Source organism: Pteropus medius, unplaced genomic scaffold (assembly GCF_902729225.1).
Source record: "Pteropus medius unplaced genomic scaffold, Ma_sr-lr_union100, whole genome shotgun sequence".
Taxonomy (NCBI): domain Eukaryota; kingdom Metazoa; phylum Chordata; class Mammalia; order Chiroptera; family Pteropodidae; genus Pteropus; species Pteropus medius.
The window spans coordinates 5,994,291-6,009,610 of record NW_024350924.1 but is presented as its reverse complement, the minus strand read 5'-3'; the positions used below and the strand labels follow the sequence as shown (position 1 = coordinate 6,009,610).

At 42.4% G+C, this 15,320-nt stretch overlaps 2 protein-coding genes and 1 pseudogene across 3 annotated transcripts in view; 1 reads left to right on the top strand and 2 right to left on the bottom strand.

Annotated features, from left to right (window-relative positions):
* Positions 1–291: 291 nt before the first annotated feature.
* Positions 292–410, bottom strand: LOC120585353 (uncharacterized; annotated as a pseudogene).
* A 50-nt stretch (positions 411–460) lies between these two features.
* On the bottom strand, positions 461–13,880 carry LOC120584945 (uncharacterized). Its single transcript, XM_039841002.1, has 4 exons — positions 13,836–13,880; positions 13,352–13,796; positions 2,913–3,038; positions 461–917 (listed from the first exon to the last, which is right to left on the bottom strand). Exons 1-4 carry the CDS (start codon positions 13,878–13,880, stop codon positions 775–777), a joined length of 759 nt encoding a protein of 252 aa, XP_039696936.1. The 3' UTR covers positions 461–774.
* TRIM33 (tripartite motif containing 33) overlaps positions 13,791–15,320 on the top strand; it is a 94,159-nt gene continuing 92,629 nt past the window's right edge. For both annotated transcript variants that reach the window (XM_039841264.1, XM_039841265.1), the window contains exon 1: positions 13,791–14,404. In XM_039841264.1, the coding sequence (XP_039697198.1) occupies positions 13,879–14,404 (526 nt within the window). In that variant the 5' untranslated portion in view covers positions 13,791–13,878. The remainder of the gene's footprint in view (positions 14,405–15,320) is intronic.

The following is a 15,320-nucleotide window of genomic DNA, read 5'->3' as shown; positions in this document are numbered from 1 at the left end:
TCTGTTAATTAGAAAAGAAACACACACACACACACACACACGCACACATGCACACCAAAAAGTTTGGTTAGAACCTTCTTGCAGGGCAGTAGATGCCTTCACCAATTATATTTGCATGACTCAACTGACTTGTCACAGAACAAAGAATAACATCAGACGAAAATGTTTAAAATAAAATACTATTAAGGAATAGTCTTACCCCTTTACAATATATGTTGTATATATGTTTTTCCATTTGTGGATTGCTTTTTAGCCTTGCTTATTTTTTTTTATCAAACTCTTTTTTTTTAATGCCTACAGCACCTGTTCTTCCTAGGTGGTCTCCCATCCAAGTACTAACCAGGCCTGACCCTGCTTAGCTTCCGAGATCAGTCAAGATCTGGCACGTTCAGGGTGGCATGGCCGTAGACTACTTATTTATTTTTTTTAATTAAAAAAAAAATTAGGGGGTAGGGCTATATCTGTTTTAAATTTTTTATTAAGTCAAATATACAGCCACAACTTTAATTCTTTATCAAGTGTCAAAAGTCGTTTCTCATCCCAAATTTATGAAAGATATTTACCCATACTTTCTGTTGGTACTTTACTGTTTTCATTTTCTCACATTTAAAATTTTAATTATTCCAGAGTTTATTTGGTGGAATGAGGTAACAATCTAATTTTCTTTCTGCTGCATATGACTCGCCAGTTGCACAAACATAACTTACTAAGAATCTTAACTCTTCTGCATGATTTGAACTGTCTTTATCACAGGCAGTTCCCACAGCAATTGTTTCAAAACTTTACAACTCTTTTAGCCCCATTAGCCATTTTTCCATCACTCTCAATAGACAACTTTACAAATAATAAAGTCTCTTTCAACTTTTGCCACGACTCCATTCTTCCTGTGCACCTAGACTGGACTTGGCAAGCATTTTCTGCAAAGGGATAAAGAACAAATATTTATTTTAGACTTCGAAGAGGCAAAATTGAGGATATTATATAAGTATTTATATAAAAGGTCTACCAATAAAAAGAATGAAAAAAAAATTATTTTTTAGGAATAACATTTTTTTAATTGGGGCTCAAATCTGTTGCAAATACTCATCCATTAAAACCATACTCCTTCCTGGGGCCATGCAAAAACAGGTCAGATTTGGCTCTTGACCTTTAACATCTTCCCTCAGGCCATTAAATAGAGAAGAACAGCCTGGAGCAGCCCTTCCTCCCCTCCAACGCCAGTTCCTTATCTCAGTTTTTCCCTGCTCTTCAGTGACATTAGCCATAAATCTATTTAGTAGTTCTATTCCAATCCCAAACCAGCTTTCTGGACCATTCCTTTCAGTGATTAATTTGTGTATTTATATAATAAAAAGATAGGCTTTATAAGGCCAAGTAAAATATGAAAGTAATTTAAATAGGAAGACAGTAGACAGTAGTTCCTGTTTGAGTATAGTGTATTTACAATTAAAGGAAGTTATAAAGCATGCCATCTAGTAAATGCACACATTTCTGTGACAAATATAATACAAAATAAAAAAACAATTAAAATCACTTGTTAGTTTCAGAATTCAAAGACGATTTATCTGTTCATCACTTGCTTTCCTATTTTTATTCTCTTTTCCTTATTATTAATTTATATCTACCTTTCCTGAGGATGCATTGTCTGGAGGATGATGACTCATAACACAAGAATGTGCTAGGTAGTTAGAAAAAGCAAACCTTTAACAATAAAACCCCATATATCGAAAGTACATACTAGTGATGTAGTGTTTATTGTGTTAACTTTGCATTGACGTGTGGGAAGGTGCTCCACATCATAAGCCAGGAGAACTGAGCTCAAAGCCTGATGCTAAAACTAACCTGGGATTCATTGTTCTCAACTGTTTAACAGATGACAGCTAATTTTCATTTTTTAGTTTGTGTTTAAAAATTTTTTAGAAATAATCTCAGGCATACTGAAGAGTCATAAGTACAGCATAAAACTTTTTTTTCCCCTCAGCTCGTTTGAGAGCAAACAGTGGATATGATGCCCCATCATTCCCAAATATTTTCATGCACTTCCTACAATGATATTCTCCTAAATAACCACAGTGCAGCCATCGAAATCAGGAAATTGACATCTACACATTACTATTATCTCAGATCCCATTCAAGTTTTACCAGTTGTTCCAGATACGTCCTTTGTATCAAAACAGTCATACCATTTTAATCATTTTTAAGTGTACAATTCAGTGGCATTAATACATGCACATGGTTGTGCAACCATCACCACCATCCATCTCCAGAACTTCATCTTTCCAGAATGAAACTCCATACCCATTAAACAATGACTCTCCATTTTCTCCTTCCTCCAGCCCCTGGTAACCACCAATCTACTTTCTATATCCATGAATTTGACTACTTTAGATACCTCATATGAGTAGAATCATACAAGAATTGGCCTTTTGTTCTGGCTTATTTCATTTAGTATAATGTCTTGAAGTTTCATCCACGTTATTGCATATGTCAGAATTTCCTTTCATCTTCAGGCTGAATAATGTACCACATTTTGTTTATCCATTCATCAATCGATAGACGCTTTAGGGCTCCCATGTCACCCACCCAATTCTGTTCTCCCACTGGCTGTCTTCCTTAACCTGTCAGACTCTAAAACGTTGCACTGGGCCTTCCTCATACACAGATGCCTCTCTCATCCACCTTTCATCTTGCTTCTTGGGTTCTGATTCCAGAGCCAGGCCACCCCAGTGCCTGGCCTCCCTCCTCACTCACTCATGTCCCATGCCGAGTATGCCACCCCGCCCCCCCATGTGGATGTCCTCCTCTTCCTGCCTGTGTTGGGTGATAATCACCTGAGTGGACACCCTCTTCACCCTGCTTGTCTCCTAAACTCCTTGATGGCTCACCTCCTACGCAGAAGCCTTTTTACTCACCCTGCACACATTTGGCACCCTGCACAAAGATGACCCTTGTCTTCCTGCAGACAGCCTGCTCAGTCTCTGACTCTGCTCTCCATCTCAGGCATGGACATGTACATTGCCAATTCCACTTAATAGCTTCTGGGCAGAATTGTTGGGGAAGAGAAAAAGAAAGGGAAAGAAGAGCACAGTGACCATTTTTAATATTTATCAGTTGTAACAGACCATGTTGATTGCCTTCTCAATAACCATTCTTCCCGCATCTTTTGTTCCTTGCAGCCAAAAGAATTCTAACTGCTCAACTAACCTTATGGATGCCCCTTCTCTCAGCATACCTTGTTTCTTTCTCAGAGGCTACAGCCTTTTCCCACTTTTCTTTTCCCCAACCCCTAAACCACAAAATTACCTGCATCTCCACGTAATTCCGCAGCAGCGATATCCTTTCTCTTATCCCATGTGTGTTCTACATCCTATCTTCTTCTAGATTCTTAGAGTCTGCTTTATTAACAAGTTTCCTTTCTTTTCTTTATTTTCAAACTCTGGATTATCATTAGTTCTTTCCTGTAAGCAGAAACATGATCAAGTCTCTCCCTTATAAACAAAATAAACCCTCAGAATTTGGATAAGTATAGGAAAACATGTAATATCTACAAATTTTTTGATCCAATAATTCCACTTGTAAAAATCACTACTAATTTATCAAATATTTATGAGCACCTATGTGCCAAGTACTGTGAATAAAATGGTAAACAGAAACATATAATTTCTGCTTTAATGGAGCTTAATGAGAGAGACAAATGTCAATCAGATAATCACACTAATGAATGCATTCTTGTCAATTGAGACCTTAATGATAAAATGAAATGTTATATACTTGTATTTGCTGGTCTCTATTCCAAACGCTTTCCATGTGTTAATTTAACCATAAAAACTTATTACATGCTCTATAATGTTTATAGTTTTAATATGCCCACCACTATTATACCCATTAGCAGATAAAGAAACTGAGGCAGAGAGAGGTTCAATAACTTGTCCAAGGTCACACAGCCAATAAGTGTTAGATCTGGCTCCTGCTCTTAACCATTATACTATATTGCTTTTCATGAGTAGCTATGAAGGGAAAAAACAGGGATCTATGAGAAAGGAGCTCTCTGAGGAAGTACTGCTTGAGCTCAGACCCCAAGTTGGAGTAGGCATTAACTCTGCCAAGTGGGTGGTGGAGGCAGTGGCGGTGGTAGAGGAAATAATCATTCCAGCTGAAGGACAGAATGTGCAAACGCCCTGAGGCAAAAGGGAGCATGGCGCAGTGAAGAAATTGAAAGGCCGGTGTAGCTAGAATGTAGAAAACAACAGGAAAGTGAGACATTACATTGCTGAGAGGTAGGTAGTCCCGGCCAGATGAAACAGGGTCTGATAGGCTCTTAAGGATTTTGTTTTCACCCTAAGAGTAGGAGAAAGATATGGAGTTGAGGGTTGAGAGAGCAGGGAACAGTTTCCCTTTGAATGGATTACTTTTACTGCAGCTTACTGCAGTGGATTGCTGGGGAGTCACAATGTAGGCAGAGGTGAGTGTGGTGGTATCTTTAATGCCATAATTTGATTTAGGGTGGTGACAGTGGAAATGGAGACAAATGAAGGGATTTGGAGAAATATTTAGAAAGTCAAATTGACAAGACTGGGTAATAGATTGGATATGAGGGGTAAGCAGTTGTAGGTTTCAAGGATGACCCCCTCCTATATCCAATCTGTCAATAAAATCAGTGAATTTATCTTCGAAATATCTATCTTTTTAGTGTAAATAAGTAAGCGGTAACACATTCTTCGAGACAGGGAATGTGGAAAAGAATGAGGAGATTTGGGGAGAAGATTATTGAGTCTTGGACATGCTGAGTTTGAGGCGTGTTTGAAACATTCGAGTGGAGGTCGTTGAGGACCCACCTCAGCAAGACCTGTTTTGGTGTAGCGATGGGAGGGGCAGCCAGGGTGGAACAAGGAATGAGTGGATGTGAGGAAGCGGAGACCGCTACAGAGACAAATATATTTGAAAAAAGGTTACATGTTAATTTGCCTGTATTCGTAGTAGCAACAGACATCGAACGCAATCTAGTTATCTGATAACTTATAGGAATCCTTCAAATTTACACATTAAAAAATTTTACAATGAGTATACTCCTTGAATCAGCAATTCCATTTTTAGGAATATTCAGAAGAAATAATTATAGACATGAAAGGAAGTATTCATCACAATGTTTATCACAGTACTGTTTATAATAGCAAAATACTGAAAACAACTGCATTGTGTAAAAACAGCTAATACATTACAGTATACTCACATTATGAAATCTGTTTATTGTCTAAATTGGGATGTATCTTACTGGTTGCAAGAATTAGAGAAATGTGTGTGGAAGCACTTCGTAAATTGTAAATGGCTCTTCAAATATTGTGTTTAATTACTGTAATTACCAGTGTGCCCCTGGAACGCCTTGGAAATATAGAAAAGCCAACAGTTAGCAATTAGCATTCTGCCATTTGTCCCTCTTTTCCTGGTAACAGTGGTTCTCTAACTCATTTACACAACATAACCCCCAGAAGTCGAAGTGCACTCTGCATGGCATCACGAACATCTGAGAAGCAAACTTTATTATTTTTCCTTTGATTTTGTGTTTATCTTAAGCCTTATGGTTATGTAATTTAAAAATTTGTGATTTTTATATCTCCTCTACTTTAATCCTGCTAATGAGTTGAGAAAAGCACCCTTACCAATCACACATACATAGGAATTATAGAGAGGTTCATGTGTTTTTGATTAGCTCTCTAAAGACAATCCTGAATCATAACTTAGACTTACTTAGCTAGTAAAGTGTTCAAGAGCAAAGTTTAACTTGCTATTATGGCTTGTCATGCTGACTTTCAAAAGCATCTGATCCTGATAGATTATCTATACAACGTGAGAAGTGTTAAGCATTCTTTGATATTATACACAAACCACACTAACATGCTTTTCATTAAGTAAAAGGCATCGTTTTCAATAGAAGGAATTTTAGATTGGCATGGTAAAGACCAAAAAGATAAAGAGGATATTACAACCTTATCTTCAGCCCTTTAACACCCTAATGAACACAAAATGGAACACAGGTGAGTCTTGCTCAGTTCTATGAGACAGTGGAGAGTTTTTCCCAATATTTAAATATATTCGTATAACCAGTTTTTTAAATCTAAATATAAAACTAGTCTCCTATAGTTTTGAGATGACATCTGCCATCTTTGTGAAAAGTTGAATATTACTGATCAAGTCCAATCATATCTTTAGAATGGGGAAACAGTGATAGCACTTGCTGAACTGGAATTACTATCTAAATTTTAAGGGCTGATCATATTAATTTAAGTACAGGCCAATCTTATTTAAATCAGGACTGACCAACAAAATTATTCTATCAGCCATTCATGATCTGAATACTTGTGCATGAGATCAGTTTAAATGTTACACAAAAGACATTTCCATTTTGTAAGAAATAAGGCAGTGCCTAACTATTATTAATTAGTATTTTGAGATAAGCTATCAAGTCTGCCTTTCTGTCTTCTTAATGCCAGTGAAGATTATTTTTATCCCAGGGGTGTACTTCTAGGGATTCTCTAAATTCACTTCTCCCCAGGTGATGCTTTTGTTCTCACTGGCATCAGTGTTTGAGAATCCAGGGGACTGACCTATCTTCTGCCCAAAGAGACCATGATTTTTTGTATTTGTCTTCCTTTCTGTGGTGTGGCACTGGACACACTTCTGGACAAAAATCTTGCCCTTTTTAACGTCATATACGTCCTGCTGAGTCCAAGGACATGCTAAGTCCAAGGCACATGTGTTCAGAGACGTAAACTTTAAATCACAAAATGCCACCCTTTATATCCCCTGGCCTCACCGACTCGTGACTGCAAGTATGACACGTTAATAGAAATGCCCCGTATCTCTGTTGCAGCCGGGCATTTCTCTGCTGGTCCTCGTGAACTCTTTTGCTCCTGCTGTTAACTACTGTTTCTCTGTCCCAGAGTTGCAGAACTGCCTTTGCAAATTTTCCTGCTATTTTTGGGCCACTGCTTTAGGGTCACCAACCTCCTGTGCCCAGCCGAGGGATTATGCTCTAATCATTGCTCACCTGTGTCATTCCCGTGCTCTTTCTCTTTTCTGGACAACTAGAAAGTTCTTTCCACCCTGGTTACCAGCAATTTCAGGGGAGTTTTCTCCATAGCAGAACTGCTAGGCACCTACTGAGAGCTCTCTCCTTTATTTCAGAACTGTGTTTTTCTCATAATGCTTGGGCAAACGGGTCCGGGGTAAAAGATAGCCTAGGTCAGGAGAATGGCTGGACACAGCCTCTACTGTACACTTTGCACAGTTCATACCCTTAGTATGATTTCTCTTTTTGAGATTTTTCTCTGCGGTACCTTTGCTTCTTCCTCCAGTTCTGCCCCTTTCAAGAACCTTCGGGTCTACTTTTACCTTCATTTGTTTACCATACTCCAGGTACTATTAGCACTTAACAAATACTTAATTGTCAGACAACCTTGGGGTAGGTCACACTAGTAAGAAACACCCTTTGACAACTGAGGAAACTGAGGCAAGTTAAGTAAGTTACCCCAAGTCACACAGCTAGTTTTTGGTGGAACCAGGCTTAAAACCAGATATGTTGGCTCCAGAGCACAGATTCAACCTCCAGGCTACGCAGTCTCTCTGTCACAGATATGTCATATCATATCTCAGCCTCATGAATGAATTCACAGTTCTCCTGCAGGATTTCTAAGCTCCCATTGCAAATCAAGGATGTGGCCAGGTATCTTTTTTAGTGTCTCCAAGTATTACATAACAGTTTAATTCCAGGCACTGCCTTCTCAGAGCACACAGTAAATTGCATGGGGGCAATTTCCTCTCTCTAAAATTATACAGTCTTTGAAAACAACAGTTTTACACTAGATTTTAATAAAGGCAAACAGTAGCAGGCATCAAAAGGTTAAGAAAAATTCAAAGCTTTTGTTTGAGAAATTCGGCCATTAACTTATGTTTTTTAAGTCAATTTGAAGAAAAGTATTTGCTCCTTATTATATATACTCATACTTTTCACCACCTGCACAGATGCCACCCTAGTCCAATCAACCATTATTGATTAGTAGCCTAAAATGTCTTCCTTCTTCCACTCTGGCCCTCTACAAGTGATTTATCCAAGAAAGCCACAGTGTCTCTTTTTAACTTCGAGTCTTTCCTCAAAATTCATCCAAGACTTCCCATTTCTCTCAGCATCTTAAAACTTGGGTGTGAATGCTCCTTGGGTACTCCAGTGGAGGAAAATTTCCCAAGGGGTATACGAGTATGTATATATGTACAGATTTTTTTTTTAATGCAGTGCTTATATCTATAAAAATGAAAAAAGTGAAATTGACACAGGATCTTATCTCTTCCTAGTAATGCCGTACACACCAATGTCTACATAAACTAATTGAAAAAAGAAAAAAAAAACCAAACTACCAGCCATCTTATTAAAACACTACCAATAACACTTTTCATGTTTAATATTTAACAAAACATAACATTTTTAAATTATGTACCTTTAAAATGGATGCTGGTGGAGCTTCCAGCCAAGATGGTGGAATAGATGGATGCTGTGCTCACCTACTTTCATGACTACATCAAAATTACAACTAAAGTACAGAACAACCATTGTTGAGAATCACCTGAAGTCTAGCTGAACAGAAGTCCTATAATGAAGGACATACAGAAGAGGCCACATCAAGACTGGTAGGAGAGGTGGAGATGTGGAACAAGCTGGTTCCACACCCACATGTGGTGGTGAAAAATTGGGAGGGATATCTTAGCTGTGTAGGTCCCCCTTGAGGAGTACCAGCTCCACACCAGGGTCCCCAACCCAGGGTTCCAGTGCTGAGAAGAGAAGGTCCCACAACTTCTGGCTGTGAAAACCAGCAGAGATTGTGGCTGAGTGAGACAGAGGGCAGCTGGAGTCGCAGGCTTCCTCTTAAAGGGACAGCACATGGACTTATTTGCTTACAAACTCACAAGCTCTGAGCTCCAGTGCTGGGGCAGTAGCTCAAAAGGCACGAGGGACATACGGGGAGGAAGTGAATTGTCTGACTTTAGGGCAAGGGCTGAAGGGGCAGTGTTCTCAAAGACAGAAGTGCTGGCAGAGCCATTGTTCCTTTGTTGAGCCCTCCCACCATCCATCCTGCACACGTAGGTGGGTACCATCAACCTGGTTAACACCATTCGCTCTGCCCTGGTGATTCCAAGACCCCATCCCACCCAACTTGTGGGCATACCTAAGCCCCTTCCAGTGTCTTTTCCATACAAATGACTTGTCTTGACTCATGCTGCAGACTTTCCTAAAATCTCTTGAAGGTTCACAAACCACAAACAAGCAGCATCTGGCCTCAGTGTGCCCTACTCCTCTTGCTAAGCAGCTCCAAGCCTGGCACTAATGGCAGCCAGCCTCAGTTTTCAGCCTAGCCTCACCCATTCACCTCCAAGCCCAGCACAAATGACAACCATCTGCAGATCACTTTGTAGCTCATACCGAGTGGCCCCCAGGTAGGGCACAGGCTGAGGCTGACTTGGCCTGTAACAGAGCTTCCCACTCCCAAGATTCCCCAGAACCAGCAACCCTGTGGCCAACTTCAGATCACACTAGAGCATCATCCAACCACCTCCACAAACAACACACTTGGGCAAACTCAGCAGACACCAGAGCCCCGCTAAAGCAAATCCTGCTCTATAAGGTCAGCCCCTGCATAACAGGTCCTCCACTGTAGTTAGAGCCAGTCTTCAACAATCAGCCTCCCACTGATTGACCAAGGTTCAATCCCTTCCACTGACGTGCCAACAGCAATCAATGATCAACTACAACAGGAGGAAACACACAACTTACACAAGGGACACACCTGGAGCACCCAGCTCTAGTGACCAAGGAGACTGCACCACTGGGCCTCACAGGACACCTACTACATAAGGCCACTCTACGAAGACCAAGAGACATAGAAGCTTTACCTAATACATAGAAACAAACACAAGGAGGCAGCCAAAATAGTGAGACAAAGAAACATGTCCCAAATGAAAGATCAGAAGAAAGCTCCAGAAAAAGAACTAAACAAAATGGAGACAAGCAATCTACCAGATTTAAAGCTCAAAACACTGGTTATAAGGATGTCCAGTGATCTCAGTGAGAACTTCAACAAAGGGAGAAAGGAAACATAAAAAAGAACCAGTCAGAAATAAAGAAAGCAATAACTGAAATGAAGAATAAAGTGGAGGGAATCAACAGTAGATTAGATGAAGCAGGGGGCTGAATCAGCGATTTGGGAGATAAGGTAGCAGAAAACATCCAATCAGAGCAGCAAAAAGAAAAAAAATCCAAAAATGAGCATAGTTTAAGGGGCCTCTGGGAAAATACCAAGTGAACCAAGAGTCACATCATAGGGGTAACCAGAAGAAAAGACAGAGTAAGGAATCGAAAACCTAGTTGAAGAAATAACAATGGAAAACTTCTCTAATCTGGAGAAAGAAATAGACATACAAGCCCAGGAAGCGCAGAGAGTCTTAAAGAAGATGAACCCAAAGACGCCCACACCAAGACACATCATAATTAAAATGCTAAAAGTTAAAGACAAAGAGAGAATCTTAAAAGCAGCAAGAGAAGGGCAGTTAGATATCTACAAGGGAGCTCCCATTAGACTGTCAGATGATTTCTCAACAGAAACTGCAAGCCAGAAAGGACTGGCAGGAAAATTCAAAGTGATGAAAAGCAAAGACCTACAACCAAGATTACTCACCAAAGTTATCAATTACAATTGAAGGACATAAAAAGAGCTTCTGTGACAAGAAAAAGCTCAGGGAGTTCATCACCACCATATTATAAGAAATGTTAAACAGATTTAAGAAGAAAAAGATCAAAGTATGAAAAAAATGGCATTAATTATATATCTAATAATTACTTTTAATATAAATGGATTAAATGCTCCAATCAAAAGATATAGTGTGGCTGAATGGATAAGAAAACAAGACCCTTGCACAGGCTGCCTACAAGAGACTCACTTCAGATCTAAAGATGCACATAGACTGAAAGAAATGGAAAACATATTTGATGAAAATGAAAAAAAAAAAAAGCTGGGGTAGCAACTTATACCAGACAAAATAGACTTCAAAGTAAAGGCTATAACAAGAGACAAAGAAAGACCCAATAATTCGACTTCTGGGCACTTAACCAAAGAAACCGAAAACACTAATTTGAAAAGACATTCATTTATATGTTCATTGCAGCATTATTTACAACAACCAAGGTACAGAAACAACCTAAATGTCCATCAATAGATGAATGGATAAAGTAGTACATATATATAATGGAACATTACTCAGCCTTAAAAAAATGAAATCTTGCCATTTGTGGTAACATGGATTGACTAGAGGGTACCGAGTTAAATGAAGTAGAAAAAGATAAACACCACATGATTTCACTTATATGTGGAATCTAAAAAACAAAATAAATGAACAAACAAAATAGAAACAAACTTATACAGAGAATATTTTGATGGCTGCCAGATAGGGGGATGAGGTAAGGGATTAAGAAGTACAAATTGGCAGTTACAAAATAGTCTGGGGCTGTAAAGTATAGCATAGTAAATACAGTCAATAATATTGTAACTATGTATTATGTCAGATGGGTACTAGATTTATCAGGGTGATTACTTTCTAAGTTATATGTCTAATCGTTGTACACCTGAAACTAATATTGTACATCAACTGTAATCAAGAAATAAAATTATTTAAAAAATAATACAAAATGGATGCTGGTGTTTAAGCCACTTTAGTGTTTACTGTTCCATTGGATTTAAAAGTAATGTAACAGTTAATTTAAAAATGTGAGTTGTAAAATGTCAGAAATTGAACTCTTGTCACTTATTATATAGTCAACTTACAGTGTTTGAGGGGGAAAAAATAGTTTTTTCAAAGTTCTTTTCAAGGGCATAAAAGTTAAAATTGAAGACTATTTCTGTGTATGACCTGGCCCCCTAAATTTTCTCATGTCATGTTCTACTTTTTCACTTGTTCAAGTCACTCCAGCCACACCGTCTCCTTGCAGTTCCTCTAACAAGCCATGAATCTCTGCCTCAGAACCTACTTACTGTTTGTTCCGCTGCCTGGAACACTCTTCTGCAAGAGAGCCACCAGGCTTGTTCACAGAGACCTTCCACAATCATCTCTAATCTCTTTTACAGTGCTTAGGGTTTTTTTTAATAGCATATATTTATTTTCTATGTCCCTTCGTTATTGTTGAACAAACTCAAAAAGAGTTTAGAGGCTTTGGCTAGAAATGATTTATACAAGGGTCTTTAGGTTTGCAAACCAGAAACACAACTAGGCAAAAACCCAGACGTGTTCTTAAGAGTTCTTATAGTAAAAAATGCATGTTTGAGGAAAATCAGTCCTGCGTTCCTAGCCCTAGGATTGGTCGAGGATGGTTATCAGTCAGATGTCAGGTGGTCCGAATTGGTGAGTCTAATCAAGAGGGTTATCGGAGGTCTGATGTTATGTCCAGGCATTGTTGCAGAACAGGAAAGTTCAAAAGTTTAAGTTCTCAGGCTAGTTAAAACAAAATAGAATAGTTTCCTCATACCACAACCTACTTGATTTCAGTAATTTAGAAGCTTGCCTACAGTGATTCCGTTTTATTTCTTCACTCTATTCATTTGATTGCAGACTCCTTGAAGGTAAGGATCTCCTTTGTTCTCTGCTGTAATCCTAAAGACTCTAAAACACTACTGGCTACATACTAAGAGGTCAATATTTTTGAAAGAATAAATGAAAAATGTTTCCAGATGGCTTGTTTTAAGGACTTATAGCAGCAGCTTAAAGAACAAGTTTCTTGGGAACACTGTCAGAAGAAAGCGCTTCATGACCCTAACTTTAAAACAGTCCATTGCACTCCATAAAGTCCCCAGTGTACTTGTTTCTCAAAGACCCCTCTCTGAAAGCTTCTATAACCAACATTGTTAAGGCAGTTGTAATCCGACTCATGCTAAGGCACTAAGAGGGACTCTTAGGACCTAATCTGGTTAGATGACTGCTTAGGCGACTCCCTAAACTGACGCACATCAGACTCAAAGAGACTTTTCAACATCCACCAGCCCGCTCTCCCACTTCCTGATACAGATTTGGGGTGTGGTCCTGCTATCTCGGCTTTGAAAAAGTTCCTCAGTTGATTGGTTTTCTGATAGGAAACCACAACTGAAATATCAATCACTTTAAGCTAAAAACAGCTGTTAAAGAGTTTCTTCCTCGCCGGGTCTTTTCAGCTGATTTCTGGTAGGGCTCATTAAAAAAAAAAGCGCCGCTTTACTGTGCCAGTCAAGAAAAACCACCCAAAGGAACGCGGACGATTAAAGAACAGTGAGGAGGTCCGCACCTCGGCCCTGGCGTTCGACAGTGCAAATGAGGTTTCCGCGGAGACGCGCCTGCCTCTGGGGACGGCGCCGCCCTGGAGACGCTAGAGGTGCAGGAACCAGCCCGAGCCTCTTCCGCGCTCTCCGCCCGCCACCGCCGCGACCGAGCTCACAACTACCCCTAGGCAAAGGCAGTTCAACGTCAACGGCCTGCAGCCTTAAAGGGGAGCCGAGCCGCCGCAGCGCACAGGGCGCGAGCCCAGGGGCCCGGAGGGGCTGTGAGGACCGTTCCGCGCCCGCGCCTCGAGTTCCCGCCTCCCCCAGGACGTCCGTGCGTACGTGCGCGCGCACGGCCCGCCCCACTGCAACCGCGCGACGCGAGGGCGGGGGCGCCGCGTGCGCGCGCGCTCTCGTCCGTTCGTTCGTTTGCCTGCTCGCTCTCGGCGGCCGCTCTCGCTGCGGCTGCGGCTAGGGCTGGGGGCGGCGGCGGCGGCGCGGGCGGCGGGCGGCTGGCGGCGCGGGGCGGTCCGGCGGGTTCAAAGAGGAAAACATGGCGGAAAACAAAGGCGGCGGCGAGGCTGAGGGCGGCGGTGGGGGCAGCGGCAGCGCGCCGGTAACTGCCGGGGCCGCCGGGCCCGCGGCGCAGGAGGCGGAGCCGCCTCTCGCCGCGGTGCTGGTGGAGGAGGAGGAGGAGGAAGGCGGCAGGGCCGGCGCGGAGGGCGGCGCGGCCGGGCCCGGCGACGGGGGGGTGGCCGCGGCCTCCTCGGGCTCGGCCCCGGCTGCTTCAGCCCCTGCGGCCTCAGTGGGCCTCGGAGTTCCCGGGGGGGCGATATCGACGCCGGCCCCAGCTCCGGCCTCGGCTCCCGCTCCAGGTCCCTCGGCGGGGCCGCCTCTTGGACCTCCAGCCTCGCTCCTGGACACCTGCGCCGTGTGTCAGCAGAGCCTGCAGAGCCGGCGTGAGGCGGAGCCCAAGCTGCTGCCCTGTCTTCACTCCTTCTGCCTGCGCTGCCTGCCCGAGCCGGAGCGCCAGCTCAGCGTGCCCATCCCGGGGGGCAGCAACGGCGACATCCACCAAGGTGAGCGGGAGGCCCTGCCCGAGGTCTGGGCTGAAAGGGATCTGCGGGGCCGAGGGGGAGCTGGAGACGGAGGTACTCGGGCCCGGGGCTCCTCGACCTGCGCGATCCTGAGGGGTCTGAGAGGTGGAAGGCCCCTGGGACAGTTTTCAGAGGAGCTGGACCGCGGGAGATATGCGGAGGGTGAAGGGAGGGGTGCAGACTGCCGGAGACGGGGGGAGGGGACACCGCCGCCGGGGAGGTTTGCGATGTGCGGATACCGGCCGGGAAGGCGTGGACTCGTGCGCAGCGCAGATTCGTGAGCTGCTGGACTTGGACTGGGGGAGAGGATGGGGCCTGGGGCACGACTGGTGAGAATCATTTTTAGAAGGAAGGCCCAGAGCCGGAAGAGGTGTTGAGGAAGGAAGGAGGGAGTAGGTAAGGGATGGGGGCTGTGAGGAGGAATTGCCTTGGTGGGAAAGGATTTGATCTGTTCCAAGACTAAGGGAAAGGAGGGCTAGGGATCAAATAGAGGAGAATAAAAGGCATTGGAGAGTTTGGGGTTAAGAGAAAGCGCCTGATAGTAATTTTAAGATGACATTGGGACAGAGGAACTTGGCAACGAAAATAACTGTGAAGGGCCTGCATGGTTAGGGAAAAATCCCAAGGTTTAGAGTTGAAGGATAAATGAACTTTGAAAGGAATTGGGAGTTAGAGCTGGGCATGAATTTCAGTTCATTGTACATTAAGGAGCCCCTAGTGTTCCAGACACTGTAGGATTGAATAAAATACTCAGTGAGGAGCTCATTCACAGTCTAGCGGGAAATAAATGTAAAATCTATAGTATCGGCGGCGGGTTCTTGCTACAGTGGTTGTGGCACAGTCAAGAGAAGGTCAGGGAAACTTCACTGAAAAGGAAACCCTTGAGCAAGTTTCTTGA

What these genes read in the sequence shown, in the direction of transcription:
- LOC120584945 (XM_039841002.1), bottom strand. Translation starts at nt 13,880, where the DNA reads ATGTTTTCCTCTTTGAACCCGCCGGACCGCCCCGCGCCGCCAGCC. An exon ending in TGTCGAACGCCAGGGCCGAG is followed by an intron (nt 3,039 to 13,351) that starts GTGCGGACCTCC and finishes AATTCTGCCCAG; the next exon opens with AAGCTATTAAGTGGAATTGG. An exon ending in GGGTGCCAAATGTGTGCAGG is followed by an intron (nt 918 to 2,912) that starts GTGAGTAAAAAG and finishes ATCCCTTTGCAG; the next exon opens with AAAATGCTTGCCAAGTCCAG.